The 24,042-nt window shown below is 35.7% G+C and overlaps 1 protein-coding gene across 1 annotated transcript in view; it reads right to left on the reverse strand.

The window, feature by feature from the left end:
- Nucleotides 1-24,042, reverse strand: part of GTF3C3 (general transcription factor IIIC subunit 3) — a 36,417-nt gene that overhangs the window by 2,999 nt on the left and 9,376 nt on the right. The window contains exons 5-16 of the mRNA XM_019022529.4: nt 23,058-23,249; nt 22,384-22,549; nt 18,616-18,763; nt 18,023-18,095; nt 13,734-13,837; nt 12,059-12,230; nt 9,589-9,791; nt 9,171-9,272; nt 8,277-8,412; nt 6,069-6,306; nt 4,904-5,094; nt 3,078-3,202 (exon numbers count right to left, since the gene is read on the reverse strand). Of these exons, the coding sequence (XP_018878074.1) occupies nt 3,078-3,202; nt 4,904-5,094; nt 6,069-6,306; nt 8,277-8,412; nt 9,171-9,272; nt 9,589-9,791; nt 12,059-12,230; nt 13,734-13,837; nt 18,023-18,095; nt 18,616-18,763; nt 22,384-22,549; nt 23,058-23,249 (1,850 nt within the window). The remainder of the gene's footprint in view (nt 1-3,077; nt 3,203-4,903; nt 5,095-6,068; nt 6,307-8,276; nt 8,413-9,170; nt 9,273-9,588; nt 9,792-12,058; nt 12,231-13,733; nt 13,838-18,022; nt 18,096-18,615; nt 18,764-22,383; nt 22,550-23,057; nt 23,250-24,042) is intronic.

Genomic DNA, 24,042 nt, shown 5'->3' on the forward strand with positions numbered 1-24,042 from the left:
GCTTAGTGTCCTATTACTGTGTAGTATTACAGTGTAGTTAGGTGTCAACATTATAGCTCTTCTGAAGATGTAAGAATTTTTTTTAGCTAGGGATAAATATTCACAGAAAACAGAGCCAAATGTTACAACTAGTTACCAGAGATTCATAATCTACAAATACACAAAACTTTTAAAAAATAATTTGAAGTTGGCTTGTGCCATTATAGGCCAATAAACTTTTTGATGTGAGATTGACGCCTAAAAGATTGAGCAAGATATAAAATAATGATAATGTACAAAGGTTTCCTCTCAGGAGCAAATTCACTTGAGTATACTTAACCTTTTAGGGTAAATTTTACCTTTTATAAGTTACTTCTCAGGACCTTGATAACCTCTTAACCCAAAAAACTGAATTTTTTCCTCCTGAAAGCTTCTGACTCAAAGACTATGGAGAAACTATTTCAGAGCACAGCTACAATGACGCTGGCTCCCTGTGGCTCACACAGTCCAAAAAGCAACTTGTTTCTTTACCTCTTCCCATATTCACTTTCCCTTTTAATAGAGCTTCAGCTTTTATCATTCACTGAAATTACAAATTGCAAAGGTCTGAGTCCTAATTAAGTAATCAAATATATTACCAGATAATTAAGAATAAATCAACTAATTTATGAATATAGAATATAAAATGTAATTATTCTCTAGATGATCTGCTATGTAATAAGTGGTCACAAATTTTCCTTTATAAATAGGTAAATAATAAAAATGAATTATTTTAAATGAATGCATTTTAGGGGTAGTAATACTCGTGTTCAGTATACAAATCATACTTTCTGCATAATAAAATAACCTATTTGTGTGACTATGACCTCTATTCCACTGAAAGACACAGCTCTCTTAAGTACCAGCAGACTATTCGACTGCAAAGAAATATCAAGTATTCATAGTTAAAAATGACAAATTTAAAGATAAAAATATGAGGAAAAAGGAATAGTAATCTAAGATGAATTGTTGTAATGCAAATGAACCTGTAGGTCCTCTAATACAATAATGGAATAACTTGCTGCCCTTTAAGAAATGTTTAACAAATTTAAGAGGATAATCTGAAAGACTATTCAAATAATAATTAGTGATTTAAAAACTAGCCAATGTGGGTAGCCACTTTATAGGTACTGTGAATTATCAAATTTAAAAACTGAAAAACAAATTCTATTGTTCTATTCTGTTCTGTTCTCCCAGATGGAGTCTTGCTCTATCACACAGGAGTGCAGTGGTGTGATCTCAGCTCATTGCAACCTCCACCTCCTGGGTTCAAGCGACTCTCCTGCCTCAGCCTCCCGAGTAACTGGGATTACAGGCACACGCCACCACACCTGGCTCATTTTTGTATTTTTAGTAAGACCAAGTTTCACCATATTGGCCAGGCTGGTCTCAAACTCCTGACCTCAAGTGATCCACCCGCCTCGGCCACCCAAAGTGCAGGGATTACAGGTGTAAGCCACTGTGCCCGGCCAAAAACACACAGTTTAAATTGAAAAGAAAAGAGTTCTTTTGACATTATGTTACATTTCAAACATTTAAATCAAATTAATCACTAAAGGGCCCAATGTACTCACTGTCTATACAATATTAAATAAAAGCAGAAGTAATGAAACATTGACGATTTTACTTTTAATACAATATAAAGGTAAGAAAGATAATAAACCATAAAAAAATTTTTTTTTAGGTAGTATAATAGAAAACTAACTATAGTCTTGTAGCAAGAAGAAAGAAAAATAAGAGAAATTAAAACAGTTTCAGAAATGATGCTATTTACAATAAAACCTGCTTCTCAGAAACTTTTTTTATGGAAAATGTTTAACATACACAAAAGAGATTAGTCCAATGAACTTCCATATACTCATTACCTCTTGTTTCATCTCTACCTCCAACCATTTGAAACCTCCTATTTAACTATAAAAGTAATTTGAAATTTAGCTTCCATAGTGCTTTGAAGTACATGAATTTTTGTCCTACCAAGCCCAAAAACTACATATTTTACATATTTAATGAGTTAATCCATAAAATTTTCCTATCAATTTTTACCAGAATTTTATGAGGGCAAGAAATTCCATCTGTATACTTACTCACTGCTACGTCCCCGATTCCTGGCACACAACAATCCTACATTACTTAGTACAGCAAATAGTATCCATTAAGGAAGAAAAAGAAGCTTTGAGGAAAAGATAGATAAGAATATAAAAAAGGAAAAATTTAGAAGTTTTTGTTTTTCAGGATTTTTAAAAAACTTATTATAGAAATTTTCAAATATACAACAGTAAAGAGACCACCTTAATGAACCCATACCTAGTTTCAACTGTTATCACCATTTTAATGCAGGCTTTATTTTAACCAATTTACTTTAAAAGAAACAAAAAGCCCCTTACTAGACCCTGCAACTCCATTCAGGTCAACATTTTCTTTCTTTTCTCACCTACTACTTAATAAAAGACATGTCTATCCCATATCATATTTTGGAAACATCAAACATACAAAAATGAAGTCACAGAAATGAAAATGCTGAAGGCAAAGTAGTGAATAAGACAGACAAGATTTCTGATCTGCTGGACTTTATACTTTTATTAGAAGAGACAAGCTATTAAGGTAGACAACAAGAAACATAATTTCAAATTATTATAAGAACCACAAAGAAAATTTTAAAAGAACAATTTGTTGGTGATGGTGTAAGGAAACAGGCACAATCATATTATTGTATAATTATTTTTTTTCAACTACTTTAAGTGAATCTTCAGTACCTCAGATGGCTAGAGACCTTGAGGACCAGACTATAAGGAAGCCTGCCAGTGCATTCCTCCAGATTCTGCCTGTGTCTTTGTCCCTAAAGATCTGGCTGTGTACCTTTACTATATCGCTGTAATAAGTCTTAATCATGAGTATAATTATATGCTGAGTGCTGAACACTGGGGTAAGTGTTGGGGAACCCCGTCATGTGTACTGAGAGCATTGTGTATTACTTTTGAAGCAGGATTTTAAAAAAAGTATTAAGTGTATACATTTTTAAGAAACATAAAATCAAGTAACGAGAAATTTGAGTGAATTACCTGTACAATAAGAGCATGTCTCCGTAACACATACTTCTGAGATGCCATATGAATAAAGGTTAGGCCTATACAGAGGCTATAGAGAGGTTCGTCAGGGTGAGTGCGAAAGGCTTGCACATACTGTCCTGGAAAATAAGCAGTGGTGTCAGACGGTGTGACAAGAACAGAGTTCTTTATTTCTTCAACACTTTTAAGGCCAAACATTACTGATTTTAACATACATAAGGTGGCCATTCTATCTTAAATAGCAACCAGAGACCTATTAATTTGAATTTTAAAACAATGTATAAAATAAAACAAGTTCCCCATGAATGTATGCTGACCATGAAGATTCATATGAGGAACTAAATTAACTTTTTCTAGGCACAGCTAGACATTTCCATGTAAAGTAATACTTCCAAAATAAACAATTTATCAGCTGCAATCATTAAATCTATTTTATGACCTTAAATCTATTTTGAAAAGAATGGAGGAGGTGTGTTTTGGTGAACATTTTTATAGAATCAACTGATCTGTTTTATAAATTCAAATGTGGTGGATCATGGAGGTTAGAAGAGGAAAGCTTTGATTTGTTTTTTAGACTACAGGTGTTGTTTTCCCAAATGTAGCAATTATTTGTTTTTTCTGAGAAAGCTAAATGTATCCAATAACAGAATAAGAATTTGGAATTTTATGAATTACATGTATTCCATATATACAATCATCTCTTGTCAAAAGCCTAATCATATGCAGTACGGGTATTTAAGCAAGTTTTTCTCATAAAGGAATAACATATAATGTATCACATATAGATGAAAATTTCTCTTCCTTCTGGCTTCTATTTTGGAAGGAATGGCACCACAGAATCTCTTAGGCAGCAAAGATGGTAGACTGCCATTTGTCTATCATTTTAACCTTTTGTAAAAGTTTCTAATATAGGAAAATAAAATATTTTTATTTTCTTAATATAAAATAATTCCACAAAGCACACACAAAAGAGGAATGTTTCAACATCTGATGTTTGAGGTTACTGGATGAACAATGATAAAAATACGGGCCATACACAAGGAATCATGAACGTACCAAATAGCCAAAAACCATAGTTCACTCATAAGAAGTAAATCTGGCAACACCACCTTTTAGGTACTAAGACATGCATGCCTAATTTTAAGTTTAAACATTTAGTTAGGTATTTTTCTACTTGTTTGCTTCTTCTTTAATTTTTTTTTAAAAGGAGACTCTGCAAGTAATACTTGTTTACTTCTGATTCCTTATTACAGAAATTCCTTATTATAAATGATTAATGAAGTTTCCTTGAGTTTAATTAGAATTAGTAACCACCACATAAATAAATCTTAATATAGATTTAGCTCCTGAAGGAATGAACTTTCAGCAAATCTTGAATGTTTTGCATTATGGCAAATTAAAATCAGGTGGCAAAAGCATCCATAATTAATGAAAATCATTTTAAAAATAATAGGCCTAAGCAGGGAGAATTGTTGACCGTTAAAATGAATTTTATAAGACCTGTGTCAGCCTTTTACAACCAAAGCTTAATAAGAATAACAAATATTAATATTAGTAATTATCATTGTTGCTATTATATCCACTTACTACATGTGCCAGGCACTGTTTTAAGTTCTTTATATTGATTGATTTAATTTTCACAATTATCTACAAAGTAGGTCCAATTATCATCTCCATTTTAGAGATCAAGAAACTGAGGCAGGAGGAGGTAGAATAATTTGTCACAGTGGGGCTGATAATTAACCCACAGTTCCAATCCAGAGGCTAGGCTCTTCACCACACTATTTATGCTTGACAAAGTCACGTGCCAGGACACTTACCAAGCGCATGCTTAAAACTACCAGATACAAATGCATTGTGTCCATTTAAGACACATAGGGCATGATTTTCTGGATTTTTCAGCATCAAACGGAGACAGAAGCGATGATGTCGTACATCTTGGGAGTGCATGGTAACTTGATTGAAAATGTTCCAGAGCTGGGGTTTATTGACATTTTCCATTACCATTATCCTAAAATTGCAGGAAGAGGGTGAGGGAGAAAATAATGTAAAAATCTTCCTGATTTCTAAAAATGAAACCCTTCAGTGCTGTCCTACCAGCACTGAAATGTACCATCCTCCAACAAGGAAAAGCAGATAGTTTCAATCTATTTAAAGCAAAACTCTCCTACGCAATAAACGATTTTCCCCAGAAAATGTTGCTTAAGTTAGTGTTTCTACATCTTATTTCTACTTTCAACAAAACTTTTAAACTAAAACAGGAGCAAGTGGTTTAGGTTTCACTTTTTCTCTCCTTGCCCACTATAGCTGCAGTACCGAATAACAATTCATAATATTTGCCAGGCATTGGCCGGGCACCGTGGCTCACGCCTGTAATCCCAGCAATTTGGGAGGCTGAGGCACCTGAGGTCGGGAGTTGGAGACCAGCCTGACCAACATGGAGAAACCCCGTCTCTACTAAAAATACAAAATGAGCTGGGCCTGGTGGCACACGCCTGTAATCCCAGCTACTTGGGAGGCTGAGGCAGGAGAATCGCTTGAACCTGGGAGGCGGAGGTTGCGGTGAGCCGAGACTGTGTCATTGCACTCCAGCCTGGGCAACAGGAGCAAAACTCCATCTCAAATAATAATTATTATTATAATAATAATTGCCAGGCATTATTAAAAAGGCATAACAACTCCTTTAACCGTCATCATAACCCTATGAGATGGCAGTATTATGATATCCTTTTATAAGTGGGAAGACTGTGGCACTAGAGATTACCTAACTAGCCTAAGGTCACACAGCCAGTAGGCGTCAGGGCTGGGATTTAAACCCAGAAAGTCTGGTCCTAGAGTGCATCTTCTTATATACTGCCTCTGAGAATCACCAGTTAACCAGTTTATTGTTTAATAGGAGAGCCAAAAGTAAAGTAGCTTCTAAATCGAAGTACATGTACTTACTCTATTAAAGAATCTAATTAAAATAAATAACTGGGAAATCACCTGATATAGTTGTATGCCTTTCTGAAATTTTTGTCCAGAATTGCAGCAGACAGACCAAAGTATTCTAGTTCTTTGCGTTTTTGCCTGTCATCATAAAATGAGTAATATTCCAATGAGGAATCTACAAGCAACTCAGCCTCTTGAAATCGGGATAGGTCACATAAGGAGTATATGGCCTTCAACAGAAGATTCCACCAGTCATCCTTTGTCAAGACGCTTGTGAGCACAGCAAATATTGCTAAAATGAGACCAGTGAAAACCAGTTAGGATTTTCCTAACTGTATTTCCAGAAATAGCAGTATTAGAAAAATTCACATCATCAATTTTAAGACAAGTTTAATAATCATGAGCCTAAATTGTTGCCAGTGCTCTCCGGACAAAGATGAGAAGGGGTAGTTGCTTGCTTACACTCCTTCAATACTATCCGCTTCTTCTCTGCCAGTTTAACAATCTGCATTCCCAGGCACCTGATTCGGACTTGGTCTCTACAAGTTCCAGCTAGTTCCATCTGCATTTCTCCTTGCTAGCTAGGATATATCTCCTCCAGGGTAGAACAAGTATACTTTCTATGACTGTAATCCCATAGGGAAGCGGTCCCCAACCTTTTTGGCACCAAGGACCAGTTTCATGCAAGGCAATTTTTCCATGGACCAGGGCTGAGAAGGATGGTTTCAGGATAATTCAAGCACATTACATTTATTGTGCACTTTATTTCCATTATTATTGTTGTAATATATAATGAAATAATTGTACAACTCACCATAATGTAGAATCAGTGGGAGCCCTGAGCTTGTTTTCCTGCAACTAGACAGTACCATCTGGGGGTGATGGGAGACAGTGACAGATCATCAGGCATTCAATTCTCATAAGGAGCGTGCAACCTAGATCCCTCGCATGGGCAGTTTACAATAGGGTTTGCGCTCCTATGAGAATCTAACGCTGCCGCTGATCTGACAGGAGGGGAAGCTCAGGTGGAAATGTTCGCTTGCCCACCCACTGCTCACCTCCTGCTGTGCGGCCCAGTCCCTAGCAGGCCACGGGCTGGTACTGGGGTTGGGGACCCCAGTGATAGAGGATTACGTACATACAGGCATTCAAATGTTTGCTCAGCAAAAGACTTCAAATTCATACTTTGAGATTCAAGTTGTTCTTGATCTTTTTCTGATCTCAAGTCTCTTTAACAACCTCCTTCTCTTCCTTAGTTCTCTGTAAAAAGCCTCCCTTTGATAGCCCTTAAGGAATATCAAAAGCCATAAAAAATTTTACTATCTTTGATCCAATAATTTTCCTTCGGAGAATCTATCCTAAACAAAATATGGACAAATCTGTATGTATGAAAATGCTTACTACATTACTGCTTATAAAACTGTCAAAAGTGATCATATGCCAAAAAATAAGAAAATGATTAAATAAATTATGGAACCACTATCCAATGGAATATTACACATTCCTTAAATATAACTATGAAGAGAACAGAGCAAGATGATAAAATGTCTATGCGAAAATGTAAAGTGAAAAGATCACAGTACAAAGTTGCATGTAACATAAAAAGGCTTAGTTCATCCTATCCTGGTACACCAGTGTAACGTGATCCTCACCATGATAAAATTTACAAAACAAAACAACAAAACCTTATGAGCCTAAGGAAAACTAACCATGGACCTCCAGTGAGGAATCACTGAAAGAAAACAGGCAGATCACACAGGGAGAAAAATACAACATAAGGAAACATGGTTAAAAACACAAGCTGCAGAGGTAGAAGCTGTAGTCTTTTAAAGTTATATTACTTGAGACTAGGTCACAGCAACTTATTTTCAAAGAGTTTCTATGACTATTGCTACATTTGTTAAAAATTATTTCATAGAGAATGGAATATATATAAGTGAAGTCTCTGGACAAATCATCTATAATGTCATCTAATCTTCACAAATTTCTTAAAATATATTTTCTTTTTAAAAAGTCAAAGTTTTACTTCTTTCACAGATCCAAGCAGATGCTTTCCTTTTAATTTTTTTAAATTTAAAGTATTTACATTTAGCCTTTCCTTTTTAACATCGAATGAGTTTATTACACTTGAGAGATTTAGATTGGAAAATTTCATTTTATTTGAAAAGTATATTTTCAATTAGATTGCTGTCCAGTGTTACTTCATGAGTCTTTTTCAATTCAGCCAAATTTTATATAACATAATGCAAATGAAGTTATTACCTTTTGCATCACAATTTGCTGACTCTTGGTCATTGCTGTCTGATATTTTGTCTCTCGATACTTTAATAAGATAAAGATGCCTCTCTCCAGACTTGGAACTGGATATCAAACAAACTTGGGCTCGATTCATTGCTACCTGAATTGAAGATGAAAATTTCAGATTCTTTAAACAATAACTGTTTTGTTTAGAGACAAAGTCTTGTTATGTTGGCTCAGGCTGGATTTGAACTCCTAAGCTCAAGTGATCCTCTCACCTTAGCCTCGCAAGTAGCTGGGACCACAGGCACATGCCACCATACCCAGCTCTAAACAATAATTTTTTAAAGAAAACCTATGGGTCACAGATGCCACAAGACTGAAAGCTCCCTTAGTAAGAAAAAAGGAAACCAAATTACTATATTAAAAAACTAAAATTAGAATGAACTGACTTATTTTTCTCTTACCAAAGGAATTTTGGGTCACATTCCTCACCTCAGAAAGAAAAAAGGCAATTCACGTTAACATTATAACATGCATATACACACATCCCCAGAGATACACCCACAGAGCTACCTCCCTGCAAATAAGCTGGACTCAGAAAGAATATTAGATCTGGAAAATACTTTTGCAAAGTGAGTAATTTTGGCACATAGTACTGTCCACAGGGCCAATATCTGATAGACCATGGTGCTCACTTTTCTAAATATGTACTAGGGAAGATTTTCACTTAAGCTACTGTCAAGAACTTTCAGTCATATACCAATAACCTCTAGCTTTTTTGTTTTTATCTTTCATTTTTAGAAGTTTGAGTTTAATGAAGAAAAACAATTATAAAGTAGTATAATCTATGTTTAAATGAAATACTAAACATTTAAAAAGTCAACAAGGCTAACATAAAGAAAGATCATTACCCACCTTTAAAAGCATGGCTAACATAGTAAGTAAGGTATCCACATAACCATACATTTTGCCTTGTGAAAACAACAGAGTAGAACGATGAAGCAATAACTTCAGTTCCTAAACAAATAAGCACATGATGATGAGCCTAACAAGATTCGTTTTCTACAAATTGTTTTATTTGCATAGAAACATTTTTAAAAAAACAAACCATATTGCTTTATGGTCTTTTACAATAATTAAGAGCCAATATTTTAAAAACTATAATTTGTAACCCAACCAGTGGCTGAAATCCAATACTTAAAATCATTTTTCAAAAACTTGAATACACTAAAATAAAATTTTGGATATAAGCTATAGAGACATCCTTAACGGAGGAGAAAGTTCTAAAATATAATATACCAAGAAAAACTTCCCTCTATGTGACATGGCCCACCTGCTGTGCAGCATTTGCATCCTGTGCTAAAGTATCTGGATCATACATTGGTTCCAGAGCTTCCAGAGCTTTCTCAGGCTGGCCCAGCTGCTGCTGAAGGGTAGAAAGTGAAATCCTTGCATCCAAATGGAGTGGGGCCAGATCAACCACCTTGCCATAGCTTTCAGCAGCTCGCTCCATATAGCCTAAGGCCTTTAAACATTCTAAGATGATGTTAAAATAAAGCAAAAGTATGAACTACAGATTTGTAAACTGGCCAAAATTACTCTTCCATTTTAAAAGAAATATAGCAATATAAAAAATTATAACAAGAAATGAATGTGTATTTCTAGTACTTTAAAACTATCCCTAATCTCTATTAATCAATCGATCTCTCTAATAAATTTAAATTGCTAAGGAGTAATCAGTGTATACATATAATTTAGGGTTCTGCTTTATTCATTGAGCATTACATTTTAAACACTGTCTTCACTGGCATTTTGAATGGTTACATAATCAAACTGATTATGTAATTATATCATTTGCCATTTAGGTTGCTTTCAAATTTTTACTCTAATAAATAATACTGCAGTAAACATCTTCACATATATAAACCAGAGCACACAATCGGCAGACCAGTGTAACCCACAGGTATGTTTTATTAGCCCACAGTGCTTTTAAAAACTATTAACATCCTACATTTCTTAAAATTAGGATTTTAATAAAATCCAGGGTATTGGATTCTTTTGAAAGTTCTGTATTTGGCCACAGTGGGTGCCCCATTCCCACATGACACATCAGTCCATGCAGAGAAAGTGCCCTTTAGAAAGGGCTCCTCAGTTTCCACCTCTCCCTAGTATTCTCTCTCTCTCACTTCACTCATTTTTGTTATCTGCCAGGCTCCCAAGTTTTGTGATCCCTAATAGAAACTACCTCCTCTCATCCCACTCAATTAGTTCCTGAGTATAAGTTCTCAGAGTGAGGTTACTGGGCCCTATTTCTCAAACTTTACACCCAATCAGTCAATCAATCAATCACTACATGCGATCATTTGAACGTGAAAACAAGTCTCTGTGAGCATTTCTTCTTTCCATCCTTTTCGCTGCACTGTATCTCCTAAGTATTTTTACCTCCAGTTGCTTTTTCAAATCTCTCCTGACCATCATCTTTAGGTTAAATTTTGATAATAAAGGAAGAACACTAATATGCATGGATCATCACAGTGACATTTCTTACATTTTCTCATTTTTCACTTTAAAAACATTTTGTTATTTTGTTACTGAAATAACTGAATTCCTCTAATTATCTTTCTTATATACTGATCCCAAATTTCTTTATCATTTTTAGATGACTCTGAGATTTTATCTTTCATTCATCTCAAGCCACATGGGCTCAAAATGGAAACAGCATTGATCAGAATCATGATTAAATAGGATTTTTAAAGTATACACTATTAGTAACACAGGAGCAGTTTCAATATCACAGCCCTAAGTAGAAAGGCAATACAAACTAAGATATCCTGCTCATGTCTTTAAAATTCAAATCTCACAAATAATGCAGCTTTTTACGATGGTATTACATTTGTATTCATATTTATTCATCTAAACAGAAAAGTGTTATCTTAATCATTAAGTGCTCTCTTTCCTAGCTCATATCTGTGATGTGAGTGCACTACTGCCCCAAAATGCCAATCAATGCTTCTCTCATTATAGAGTTCTGTCATCATATAATACTTAAGAGCCATTAGTTTTCTGCCATCACATAGTATTTGAAACCAAGACTATTCGATCTTTAATGTGTCTTTTATGTTGACTCAATAAGAAACCCTATTAGAATACTTTTTGCTTTCATGTAAGAGCCACTAGAGTTTTCTGCCATCACACAGTATTTGAAACCAAGACTATTCGATTTTTAATGCATCTTTTATGTTGACTCTATAAGAAATCGTATTAGAATACTTTTTGCTTTCATGTATTTCTTCAAAAGATTTAGTCATGTTTCTTAAGCTATTTTTTCCAGTCTAAATGATTCACTGCAGATTACTATGGACTTAGGCACAGTGTAATAAACGGCTGATAAAACCCAATTTTGAGTATGTGTGGCTCAAAGAGCATTGAAAAATATATTAATTTTTCCCAATATAACATATTAAATATAAATCTATAAAAACTCTTCAAAATTAGATTTTGCCCCAAGTCTGACAATCCTTTACTAGAAACCAGACCCTATGGTTAAGAGAGGTTCAAGACAGGCATCTAAGGGAAATGTGAGTACTTCAACTTCACTCTGGCATCATTAAGTAAATCATTCCTCCAAAGCATTAGTGATGGGGAAATCACTTAGTAGCCTAGCAAGACAATTTAAAATACTGACTTTCAAAAAACTCCCCTGAAACCAGAAACACTTGCACTATAATAATTACCATCTTGGGAAAGTAAGTTCTTGGCTGCTTATATGATTAAAACTTCTTCCTCCCACAAAAAAGTGTTACCTGCATGACGAAGCCAAACTACTGCAAGGTTGTATCTTTCAGAGCAAACAAGAGCACTGAGGAGGGGAAGTGCAGAATTATATTCACCAACATCCAGAAAAGCTTCAGCAACATCTAGGTATAGGTCTCCCATATCTTCAGGATTCTGTTCTACTAGTGTTGTCAAGAGAGGCTAGACCACAAATAAAAGCCCCAAGTTAAACATTCATTACAAACGTGCACATCTATCTATAGCTTTTTTTTTTTTTTTTTTTTGATATGAAGTCTCTCCCTGTCACCCACGCTGGAGTGCAGTGGCACAATCTTGGCTCACTGCAACCTCCGCTTGCTGGGTTCAAGTGATTCTCGTGCCTTAGCTTCCTGAGTAGCTGGGATTACAGGTGCATACCACCAGGCCCAGCTAATTTTTGTATGTTTAGTAGAGACAAGGTTTCACCATGTTGGCCAGGCTAGTCTCAAACTCCTGGCCTCAAGTGATCTACCCTCCTCAGCCTCCCAAAGTCTGTAGCTCTCTTTTTAACCTACATATCAGTTATAAGAGGCAAGCTGAAAAGGAGCAAGGCTTAATAAAAACAGCTTTATATGGTCATTTTTCTGTTCACTTCTGCCATCTTTATTTTAAATAACTCATACCCAGTGAACACATTTTGTGGATCTGTTTAAAGACAGGCATTGCAGGAACTAAGACACAGCTCATCTGTTTTGCTCTTCGTCTAACCAGCACAACATCTTGTGCCTCAGGGCTTCTGTGTTTGCTAATGTTTTTGGAAAGTTGTTTCCTTAGATATCCCCATGGTTTACTTCCTCACCTCCTTCAGGTCATTATTCAAATGTCACCTTGTTTGTTTGTTTTTGAGACAGGGTCTGCAGTCTCTACCTCCTGGGCTCAAGCAATCCTCCCACCTTACCTCCCAAGTAGCTGGCACTACAGGTGTGCACCACCACACCCAGCTAAATTTTTTGTATTTTTTGTAGGCGTAGGGTTTCACCATGTTGCCCAGGCTGGTCTTGAACTCCTGAGCTCAAGAGATCTGCCCGCCTCAGCCTCCCAAAGTGCTGGGATTATAAGTGTGCACCATGGTGCCCAGCCAAATGTCACCTGATCCCCTACTGAAAACTGCAACTTTCCCCTGCCCCCAATATTCCTTATTTTCCTCCTTTTTTTCCAGAACACTTATCACCAGCCAATGTCCCATATATGTTATGTATTTATTTTATTATCTAATCCCATTAAAACAAAAAAGCATCCCAACCCATGAGGGTATGGATTTGTATATTTTACTCAATATCTTATCCTAAGGTTTACAAAGTAGATGCTAAGTACTTTTTTTTTTTCAATAATATACTTGGTCCAAAGTCCACAAAAAAGAATAGCTGTCAGAATTATTACCAATTATCTAATTGTCTAATGACAATCTCAAATGGTCTAAAGACAATCTCAAATTATGGTCTTTAGATTGTTATTTTAAAAGAAAAATAAATTACTGTAAGCCCAATTGCAAAACAATTTTAGTTTTTATAAGATATTCATACAAAATTATCTGATGCTTATTGTTACCTCCTTGGTTATTAAGAAATGTGAAACTCTAGGGTCAAGTTATAATTTCTTGACATCTAAAGAAAAGAGATGGTGCATTTGATCTGAACTATCTCAAGTACAGATCTTGTTACATACATTAAGTGGTTCAAGAATGTTGAGATGTACAAGGCAGACCATCAACTTCACTGTGATATCTATTGGCACGCCATCAGGTATAGTGCAGGTAACATTCTCAGGAGCTGGAGAATACACAGACAAGAAGCAGTTACTATATGCAAGCTTGAGATGTGTATCTTCTATGTAAGATCTCATTTATTTCATTCAAAGCAAATGATTCCACAGTCAATTCTTAGTGTGGCCAACTCTATTAATAAGTTCTTACATCTCTCTCAGTCTGTCCTTTGGTAGCAAGTATGCTTCCTACTTGATTTCTAATACCTTATGTACTTATCCAAAACTTACTTTCACACCTTCTACTAAACTACGGAGAACTAAAAAGACAAAAATAATGAGGATATATGAACCCTCTCTCTTTTTTTTCTTGAATTGAAAAGTCTCTTTTTAGTGTTCACTAGAAACAGGCTAAGAAAAGGATAAAATAATACTGTGTTATTTTCTAAAACCTCATTACAACAAAATAATTTTTAAAGCCCTGGGAAATTAAAGGAATTTTTATCCACATTTAAAGTAGTTTGCAAAGTCTAATAAATTCCAAATAAGTTTACATGTTTTCGTTTCAGAAAAACGTGAAGTATAGAGGACATTACAGATGTATCCTAAGTGGTGAAATAAAAAATTACTTCAAGAATTAAATAACTATCTGTTTTACAGAACTTGTCATATAAATTATGACAGTCTTCCATACCTTCAGGTTCCACATATGCAGATTCAATGAACTGCAGATCAAAAATGTTAAGGGGAAAAAAAAAATATATATATATATATATATATAATTAAATAATCATACAAACTTAAAAAGCAATACAGTTTAACAGCTATTTACATAGCATTTACATTGTATTATTAGGTTGGTGCAGAAGTAATTGTGGTTTTACCATTAATATTATAAGTAATCTAGAGATGATTTAAAGTATACAGGAGAAGGTACGTAAGTTATATGCAAATAATACACTATTTTATATAAGGGATTTGAGTATCCAAGGATTTTGGTATGAGGGGTGTCCTGAAGCCAATCTCTCATGAACACTGAGGGGAGACTATATTGCCTAAAATTACCAAGTTATAGGAGGATTCGGACAAGTTTAATTAAGAGACTGTTTTTATCATTGAGCTCTAAGCCAATAACTGGTATCAGAAATCCAATTAAGATATTTAGTCTGCTCAATGAGAGAGCAGAATTTACCTACCATGTAAATTTACTCACACTAAGCCCTGAGCTCCATGAGGACAAGAACCATGTCTCACTCAAGGCTGTATCCACAGCACATTTCTTCTGTAGACAGTAGCTAAAGTCACCTGTCTGAATAAGGACTAAACACAATGCAGTCATTTTAATGAGCCTTTTTCTTTACTAAAATCTGATTCTATCTTTATCATGTATGGGTTCTACATTCCAACTGTATCACTTTGATTTTCATTCTAGAAATGCTGTTTGCTAACAGTCTGAAATGTTGGTGTCCCACCAAAATACCTGTGTTGATACCTAATGCCCAAGGTTATTAAGAGGTGGGTCTTGGGAGGTGACTATGTGGGTGGGATTTGTGCCTTTGTAAAAGAGGTCTGAAGAAGCTTGTTTGTCCCTTTTGCCACGTGAGGACACAGCAAGAAGGCACCATCTATGAGAAAAGGGCCCTCACCAGACACCAAATCTGCTGGTGCCTTGGACTTCCTAATCTCCAGAACTGTGGGCAATAAATTTCTGTTGTTTATACATTACCCAGTCTAAGGTCTTTTGTTAGAGAAGTCCAAACGGACTAAGACACTGTTCAATAAAATATATCTACGTGTTTTAACTTTCAGCAAGAAAATTATAGTATATGAAATACTTTATATCTCAGCATAGGCCTTAAAAATATAGTGTGTATAGATGCATAGCTCAAAAACCCTGCTTTCATATCAAATCACAAAGTAAAACTCAACCTTATGTTGAACGCAAGATGTATACCTAAAATCAAGTGATTCAGGAAAGCTGAAAATAAAAGGACAAAGGTATAGCAGGCAGGTGCAAACAAAAAAAAAAAAAAATAGGTGTCACCATCTCAATATGAGACAATGTAGAATTCAGACCAACTATATTTTAAAAGGTAAGGAGGTCACTTCATAATGCTACAGGGCAGTGCTACTCAAACCAGTCTGGGACCTGTGCAGGTACACAAACTGTTACCAGTTCAATCAGGTAAGTATGGAGATTGAGAGTAAGTATTTAGATACTTTAATGGCAACTTGACAATGCTAAGGAAAGCAGTATATATATTTATAGCCCCTACAGCTTATATATTATTAACTAACATTTAACAACACTATCTTTTAAAAAGCTTGTCTTTGTGTCACTGATACTTTATTCTCCTGAACTCCCATTAGGTCTTTCACATTCAGAAGAATTTGAAAATGTGACTGTCAATAGACAATACATAATCTACCATAAATGGTCTCATTTTTTAAAATGCATACTAAAAAACTACCTTTGCTCACTTTGTATCTGTTTTAATCTCCTAGTCTTCTGGACATATCTTTTTCTTTGAAGTTACTTCATCAACACTAAGCTGCCAGATTTCAGATGCACCGTTATTTTACATGCTAAAAAATAAAGAAGCCACTACTTAAACTCTAACCTGTTGTTGATTTATGTTAATATGTGCCAGGAAGGAAGGGAAGGAGGGAGGAAGGGAGGGAGGGAGGGAGGGAAGTAAAATATATTAAACAACAAAATGATTATATCTACAATTAAAACTAGAACAGAACTTGGTATTTCTCTACCAAGTTTTCCAAACAAAGGACAGATTTTCAACACAATTAAGAAGAAAAATCTTAAGCAGAAATTATGACAGTAAAATAATAACTTCATTGGGCCTTGGCTCGTGCCTAAGCCAGGTCCTAGTAAAGTATCAAAACTGGCAAAGCCTCCTTCACATGCCCTAATCCATGCTTTCATCCACAATTTCTACTCCTTATTCTACTCATTCACACCACCCTGATGACTCAACAGCCCCAACCACAGCCTGTGATCTGGTCCTGCTCTTCCAAGCAGTGCTCCTACACCCTGTGACTCAATCTGGATCACACTCCCCATGGGTGTCTGCTTAAACTGGGCCTCTATAAACATCTTCTGATCCTTGTATACTGCCCTCCTCTATTTTCCCATAACATCAACTTTGCTACAGAAATTATCACACAACTCTTAAAACTGTATGCACCTCATTTGAACGCCTCTTCCCACCTCCACTTCCTTGAGAGCAGGAAATATCATACTCATCTGCGTAGTCTCCACACACCTAGCAGTCCCTTACAAGAAACTTACTGAACTGGGTTTCCCTTCCCCAACAACTTTCCACTTCAACATTTATCTGTCCCACATCTCACCTTGGGCCTTACTCTCTATGAATTAGCACAGATTGGCTTGTGTAAGTGAATTACTGCTCACCATTAGGATGGATCATATTTTAAGTAACAGTTTTTGTTTTTGAATAGTTATGCCTTAGCCCAAAGGATTACATAATGATGGAATTTTTAGGCATCATGACAGGCCACAGAAGGAGCTGTTTTGAACCAGGCAGGACTCAGTACCAACTCACTTGCCCCTTCCACAGATTCCATCAAAATCCTCACAGGGTAGGGGTTGAAGGTACTATACAGGAATTCTCTTAAAAGAGCCGGGTTATATACTCTGCTCATAAAGATCAATTTTGCTACAACTTGATATAGGGTCTTGAATGTTAATATTTTTACAGAATAGGTTAATGAGTATGGTACAAAGAGACTGCAAGCCACACTTAGGTATAACTTTCTAACCAGATCACTAATTATATATTTGAGTTTTCAAACAATGTAGGGTAATCATATTAGTTTCTACTTATTATGTGAATGTTTAAGCTTAAAGTCGAATGTTTTAAATAAAAGCATTTTAGGTCCTATTTGAAAAGTAAATTGCTTCAGTGCTAAAAGTTTTTGATAAACTTCAGTAATTCATTTTTTTTCCTATAAAAATGAATGAAAAAGACTGTCAATGAAAAATGCCATGTTCAAATGGACATACAGGGACTCAAAACAAATTTTTTTAAAGATTACTTGTAAGTCAATACTCACAAGATATGAAATCTCTGAGAAAAAAATGCTTCTTGGGAAAACTTATTATGAGAACATTAACTGTCAACTCACCACAGTATGAAATAAATTTTCACCATAAAACGCCACCTTATGACCAAGAGAGGATTATATACACTTTCCTAAGCAGAGGAAACTACAACCTTTATTCTCTTCTGAGGTGCCTTCTTCTGAAGTTTTTTTTTCCAGCACAATTCCAGAAAAATCTGTAATTATCTAAAAGAATGGGAAAGAAGAAAGGAAATAAAATATGTGTGAAAAACCATTTCATAATGCAAAGATTTGTACAGTTATTTCAAATAATCCCTAATATAAAGTTGGGCTATAAAAAGAAAGAGTCTTTTAAAAATGAGAAACCCTGTGACACATTAACATTTTAATATCCTATTAACTAACGCAAACTCAATGTATATAACTTCTTTATATCAAACCAACCTACTTTCCCCCAACCAGCTTAAGAACTAAATCACAGCAATTCATCTGACTGTTGAGTCCTACTACCCTGAAGTACAGACATACTTAGCAACTGTGATAATGGCAATATTTTTTATTATGTAACTACACTTCATATTTCATACTGAATTGCTACAGAATCTAGAAATCACTTGTTTCCATATAGACTTTAAATATATACATAATTTAATATAACTAAAACGAAGAACTGCCAATTTTTAAGAATTTCCAGAACACAGAAACACATGCAAAACCTAACAGAGAAACACATAAGCATTCCTACCTCCAAAGCTTTGTCATACTGTTTGTTAGAAATATACAGTTCAGCTGCTATGTTAACATCTTCCATGGAGACTAGGCCCTGGTGTTTTGAGAAAGCTTCATCAATTATGTTAATAGCAGAAGTAACATCATTGGCTTCATAGTAACTCCTAAAAAAAAGTGGCAAAATGGATGAATATTTACTTAATTCCAATTATAAAACTCATTTCCTTGCTTAGGCTATCTAACAATGAACAGTGATTTTCATTTTCTTAGAATTTGAGAGGAATGTGTATTTCCTTAAAATCGTAATCAGAACTGATCCAGAAAAAATGTGCAAAGTCAGTAAAACAGTGTCATAATTTCAAGCATCTCACCCTCCAAACGCTACCTCCTATCATTCCAGCTCATTCCCTATGTAATCCAATACCAACTCTTCTACCTCAACAGATCTACAAAGCATAGGTCCTACCACTTTTTCACTATTGCCTACACCCCGCCTGGGCTCACTTTCTTCCTTCTCCGTGGCCCAACATTATAGCTATTCCTTTGCATACATCCTCAGTTCTCTTGCCCTGCACTCTCTTGATCAAAATCACTCAATAAAACTCCAAGCCTGGTTAAAATCCAACTATATCTACTCTTCACCACCACCTGCCCAGCTGACCATGTTGACTGGTCTCACTCTAAACTGATGACCAATAGCCTCAAGCAGGTCCATGGTACTGATGAGCAGTATTACTACAGTTACCTATTTCAGTACTTCTCAAACCTAAATAAGCCTATGGACCAACTGGCTATCTTGTAAAAACGCATATTCGGATCCAGTAGAGCTGGGGCGGGCCTGAGATCCTGCATTTCTGACAAGCTTCCAGGTGATGCAAATACTGCCAGTCTGTGGGGCAGTAATGTCCTAGACAACTATTGACATCTCTCTCTTTTCAAACCTCCAGCAGTCTCCCAGTCCCCACTCTCAGTTGATGGCCTTGCTTGACATTTTTACCAAGAAAAGAGAATTAAATCAGAACATCCCACATATTTCCAGCACATCTACCTACTTACCAGTATCTTTGGCCATATCATCTGCCTTCCCCTTTATCAAGGATAAATAATTGTATACACGAAAATAACCCCTAGTTTGATCCCATTCCCTTTGATCTACTTAAGGATATTGCTCAGGCAATTGTCTCTTCCCTCACAAATCTTCAATGTGTCCCTCAATTTTTGATTACTCCCATCTAAATAAAGATAAATTGTAATTTTTCCCAACTTAAAAAATTCTCCCACCCCTACAACCCATTCCTCTGCTCCCCTTGCAAATTCCCCCAAAGTTGTCCATCCCCCATACCCTGTCTCCAATGCCTCTTTCCATTCTCTTTTTAACCTAATCCAATCAACTTTTCCTCTTCCCATTCTGCCAATATTTCCAATCTCCTTGTTACTAAATCTGTCAATTCTCAGTGCTCATTTTACGTGATCTATCTGCAATATCTCACACAGATGATCATCCCTCCTACTTGAAGTTCTTTCTTCAATTAAATTCTAGAACATCATGCTGTTCTCAGTTTCCTGCTACTTCACTGGCCATTTTCTTTTAGTCTCCCAGCTGTTTCTTCTTCTTTCTGACTTCTAAACATTGAAGTGCCTTAGGGTTCAGTCCTCTATGCCCTGTCCACCTCCCCAACCCACCCCTCATATTCAATACATCAGAAAATCTTGAGAGCTCAGCCTTCAAAATACATACATAATCTGATTACTTCGTACCAGTTCCTGCTGCCAGTTCATCCTGGTCCACGTTACCATTTTCCCTTCTATGTATCACTACAGTAATTTCCTAACTAGTCTCCATGCTTCTGCCCTTCCACTGTTCAATCTATTCTCAAAAGAGCAGCCAGAATTGATGCACTTAAAATTTAAGTCAGACCATGTCACTTTTCTACTCAAAATCTTCCAGTGACTTCCATACTCATTCAGAATAAAAGCCAAAGCCCTTACAATAGCCCAAAAGGGCTAAATGATCTATTCCTCTGATACCTCTCTGCACTGCTCCCCTTAATTCTTCAGCTTCCCTAACCATACTTTGCACTTCCTATTTCCTTTACCTGTGATACTCTTCCCTGAATATCTGTTCTCGTACCTACTTAAGTTCACCTTTAGTCAGTATGACCATAATACAGAGAATTAAGTCCTTCTCTAACCAGTCTATCTTAAAATAACACACCCCCACCACATACCTCAAATTCCTATCCCTTTTTCCTGCTTTGTTTTTCTTCATATCACTTATCAACATCTGATGTACTATATATTTAGCTGTTTATTTATTGTCTATGTCTCCCACTGAAATGTAAGCTTTACAAGAGTAGGGGATTTTTAAAACTTGTTCAATAGTGGATACCCTGGTTTCCTGTATAGTACCTAGTGCCAAAGATATATTCAATAATATTTCTGGAGGGAAAGCAGGGACCAAAGGGAAAGCCTAAACAGAAGTTACAGTGATAGAATTCCACATAGGAAAGACCTCAATGGCAGTGGCAGAACTGACAATCATCACTCTTTCCCAAAAAAGTATTATATCTAATAGAAGTGGAAAACCAATTTACTATCATAGGCCACCTAACATTTCACAAAGTCAAAGGCTACTGGACTAACCACTGTGACAGCTATAGATTAACTAACAGCAAATAACCTGGGAAGACCCTCAGTGCTCACTGTATTCCATCAGAGATCAACTTAGGGTTGCCTTGCCTCAACAAATTTCCTAGAAATGTTTTCTAGTAGTCCTATGTAACCCACCCCTGGGAGGGTAAGGGACAGTTTCACAGCTAAGCATCATTGTGACAAAGGCCATGGAATTAATAGGGTCACCCCTAATGTACCCTGATGGAGATGGTTACTCCTAGAACAAAATATCATATGGTATCTCTAGAATGGAAAGCATATCACAAGGCATTACTCAGCAAAAATGTTTCCTACTTTGTTTTGCTGCGCAGCATACCAGAGAAGTAAATGCAGTAGGGCATATTTTAGAATAAAATATATACCACAGTCAATAATATGCCAACTGTAAAAGAGAATTTTTATAGTCTTAAAATATTATATACTGGCTCAAGATAAAATAATAGAAGATCCCAAATCATTAACATTTCATTGGCACATCTACAATAAAAAATAATTTTTTAATTATTGCAAATATATACACTTTTGACTAAGTTTGGAAACCTGAGAACCTACTCTTCCTTTTAGGACATGTCCCATTTTTAAGCCTCTGAGCACTTGAAATGTAACCTTATATACACAATTTTCTAAGCAATGACACAGTTGACTTGGAAACAGAAAAGTACTGAAAATTCGGTACAATCTAAAATACAGGGCTGGGCGCGGTGGCTCATATGTTTAATCCTAGCACTTTGGGAGGCCAAAGCAAAAGAAATGCTTGAGGTCAGGAGTTCGAGACCAGCCTGAACAACACAGCAAGACCTTGTCTCTACAAAAAAAAATTAAAAATTAGCCGGGTGTGGTGGCGTGCACCTACAGTCCCAGCTATTTGGGAGGCTGGGTGAGAGGATCACTTGAGCTCAGAAGTTCACGGCTGCAGTGAACTATAAACATGCCATTATACTCCAGCCTGGGTGACAGAGCAAGACCCTGTCTCAATAAACAAAACAATAAAACACATAAGGCAAAACACTTCTTGAACTTCAATGAAAAGTACATTCTATTCCAAATATATGCTTTGATTTGCAAAACAAGATTAACAGGAGCAAGTAGATCTGTTTCACTCCAAACTTACTTTGCCATATCTCTAGCCAGCTGCATAAAACGTTCGCCATCAGATGGAGACAAAAGGTTTAAAATACGCCTATAACCATCCATGGCCATTTTATGATCACCCATCTGTTCATAAAGGCTTGATCGCTCCCACAGATAACGGACATTAGTAGGTTCATATTTAAGAGCTAAAAAGAAAGAAATACAAATTATTTACCACAAAAAGAGGTGCATGGTACCTGGGTGTGATCCATCATCTCAGAAAATTTAATAAGCAAACTAATCCATCAAATGGAACCAAGGGAGTTATTCTGAATAAATCTATATTCACAGGAACTCTTGACTAGGTTTGATGTAAGAGCAGATAGAATCTGAATCTCAACAGTAATCTTCTTAATGTGGTCAATCTAGTCTGATGTTAATCCTCAAGGAACAGCTTAGAACCAACAATGATCTTAGTGAGAAACTGAAGGTACCGTTCATCTACCAACTTTCGTGTTGTATTATCTCACAACATTCAAAAAGTCCCTGATAAACATGAGAACAGAGGAACCCCAAATACTTACCTCTAGAGCAACACACAATAGAAACAAATTTATCTCAGCCAATATCACACCCCAGAATAGCAAATACAATGATCAAAAAACCTATTATGTAACAGCTTGTAAAAGTGAAAAAAAAAAAAATTTTAATTACCTTTTGTATAGCAAAAAATAGCCTGCTTAATATTGTCTTGTTCCAGAGACATTTCTGCCAGTCTAACCCATTCTTCTGTGTCACTGGGATTTAAATGCGCAGCAATCAACTCAAACTGCAATGATTTTTCCATGTCACCTTGGTCCTCATATATCATGGCTAGAGTAGAGAATGGCTCATAAGCCAGAGGAGCTATAACAAATTAAAAAAATAAATTCCATTGGCTGAGAGAAGAGGCTTGAGTTGATGTCCATCCCATGGTTCAAACTGTATGTCTTTTTTTTAAATACCTAAACTCTTCAAATCACTCTAGCAGAATTATACAAACTGCTTAAGGCAAGTTAAAATAAATGCTAGATTATATCTGCTTTATTTTCATACATTTTTAGCATTTTTAAAGCATTGTTTTCTCTAAGCAAGGTATAATTTCATGAAAAATCCTAATCTCTACCACATCTTCCTCATGAAAATGCCCCTTTGCTCAGGATAAACTTGGCTCAATATCAGCAAGTTCATCCTAATAAACACCAGCCACATCAGTGGGATTGAATCTTCATGATTTAGCTCCCACACCAAGGAGTATGGTATGAATGAACAGATGATACCTAAGCAGCAGCTAAATGGATATCAAAGTGACTGGCTAATCTACATTTCTGAAATACTGTTTCTGAAACAAAATTCAAAGATTATGAAGTATTAAAGTCAAAGATTTTTGTCAAGAACAATTATAAACTAAAATAAAGGAACAAATAATATTGGAAAGTAGGAACCAAATGAAATATACTAAAGGAAAAAGTCTGTTTAATCTTAAGCAGTAGCCTCAAATTACCCTAATGAATAATCCAGGAAATTATAATAAGACTTCTAAAAGGACCCTAGTCTAACCAAAAAGAAATGCCAAACTATTGAAAAGATAAAAGTTCACTGTATTACAGCTATCCAAACCACTCTGCAGAGCATAATTTGGCAAAACATCAAGGAAACA

The sequence above is a fragment of the Gorilla gorilla genome, chromosome 11 (assembly GCF_029281585.2).
Source record: "Gorilla gorilla gorilla isolate KB3781 chromosome 11, NHGRI_mGorGor1-v2.1_pri, whole genome shotgun sequence".
Taxonomy (NCBI): domain Eukaryota; kingdom Metazoa; phylum Chordata; class Mammalia; order Primates; family Hominidae; genus Gorilla; species Gorilla gorilla.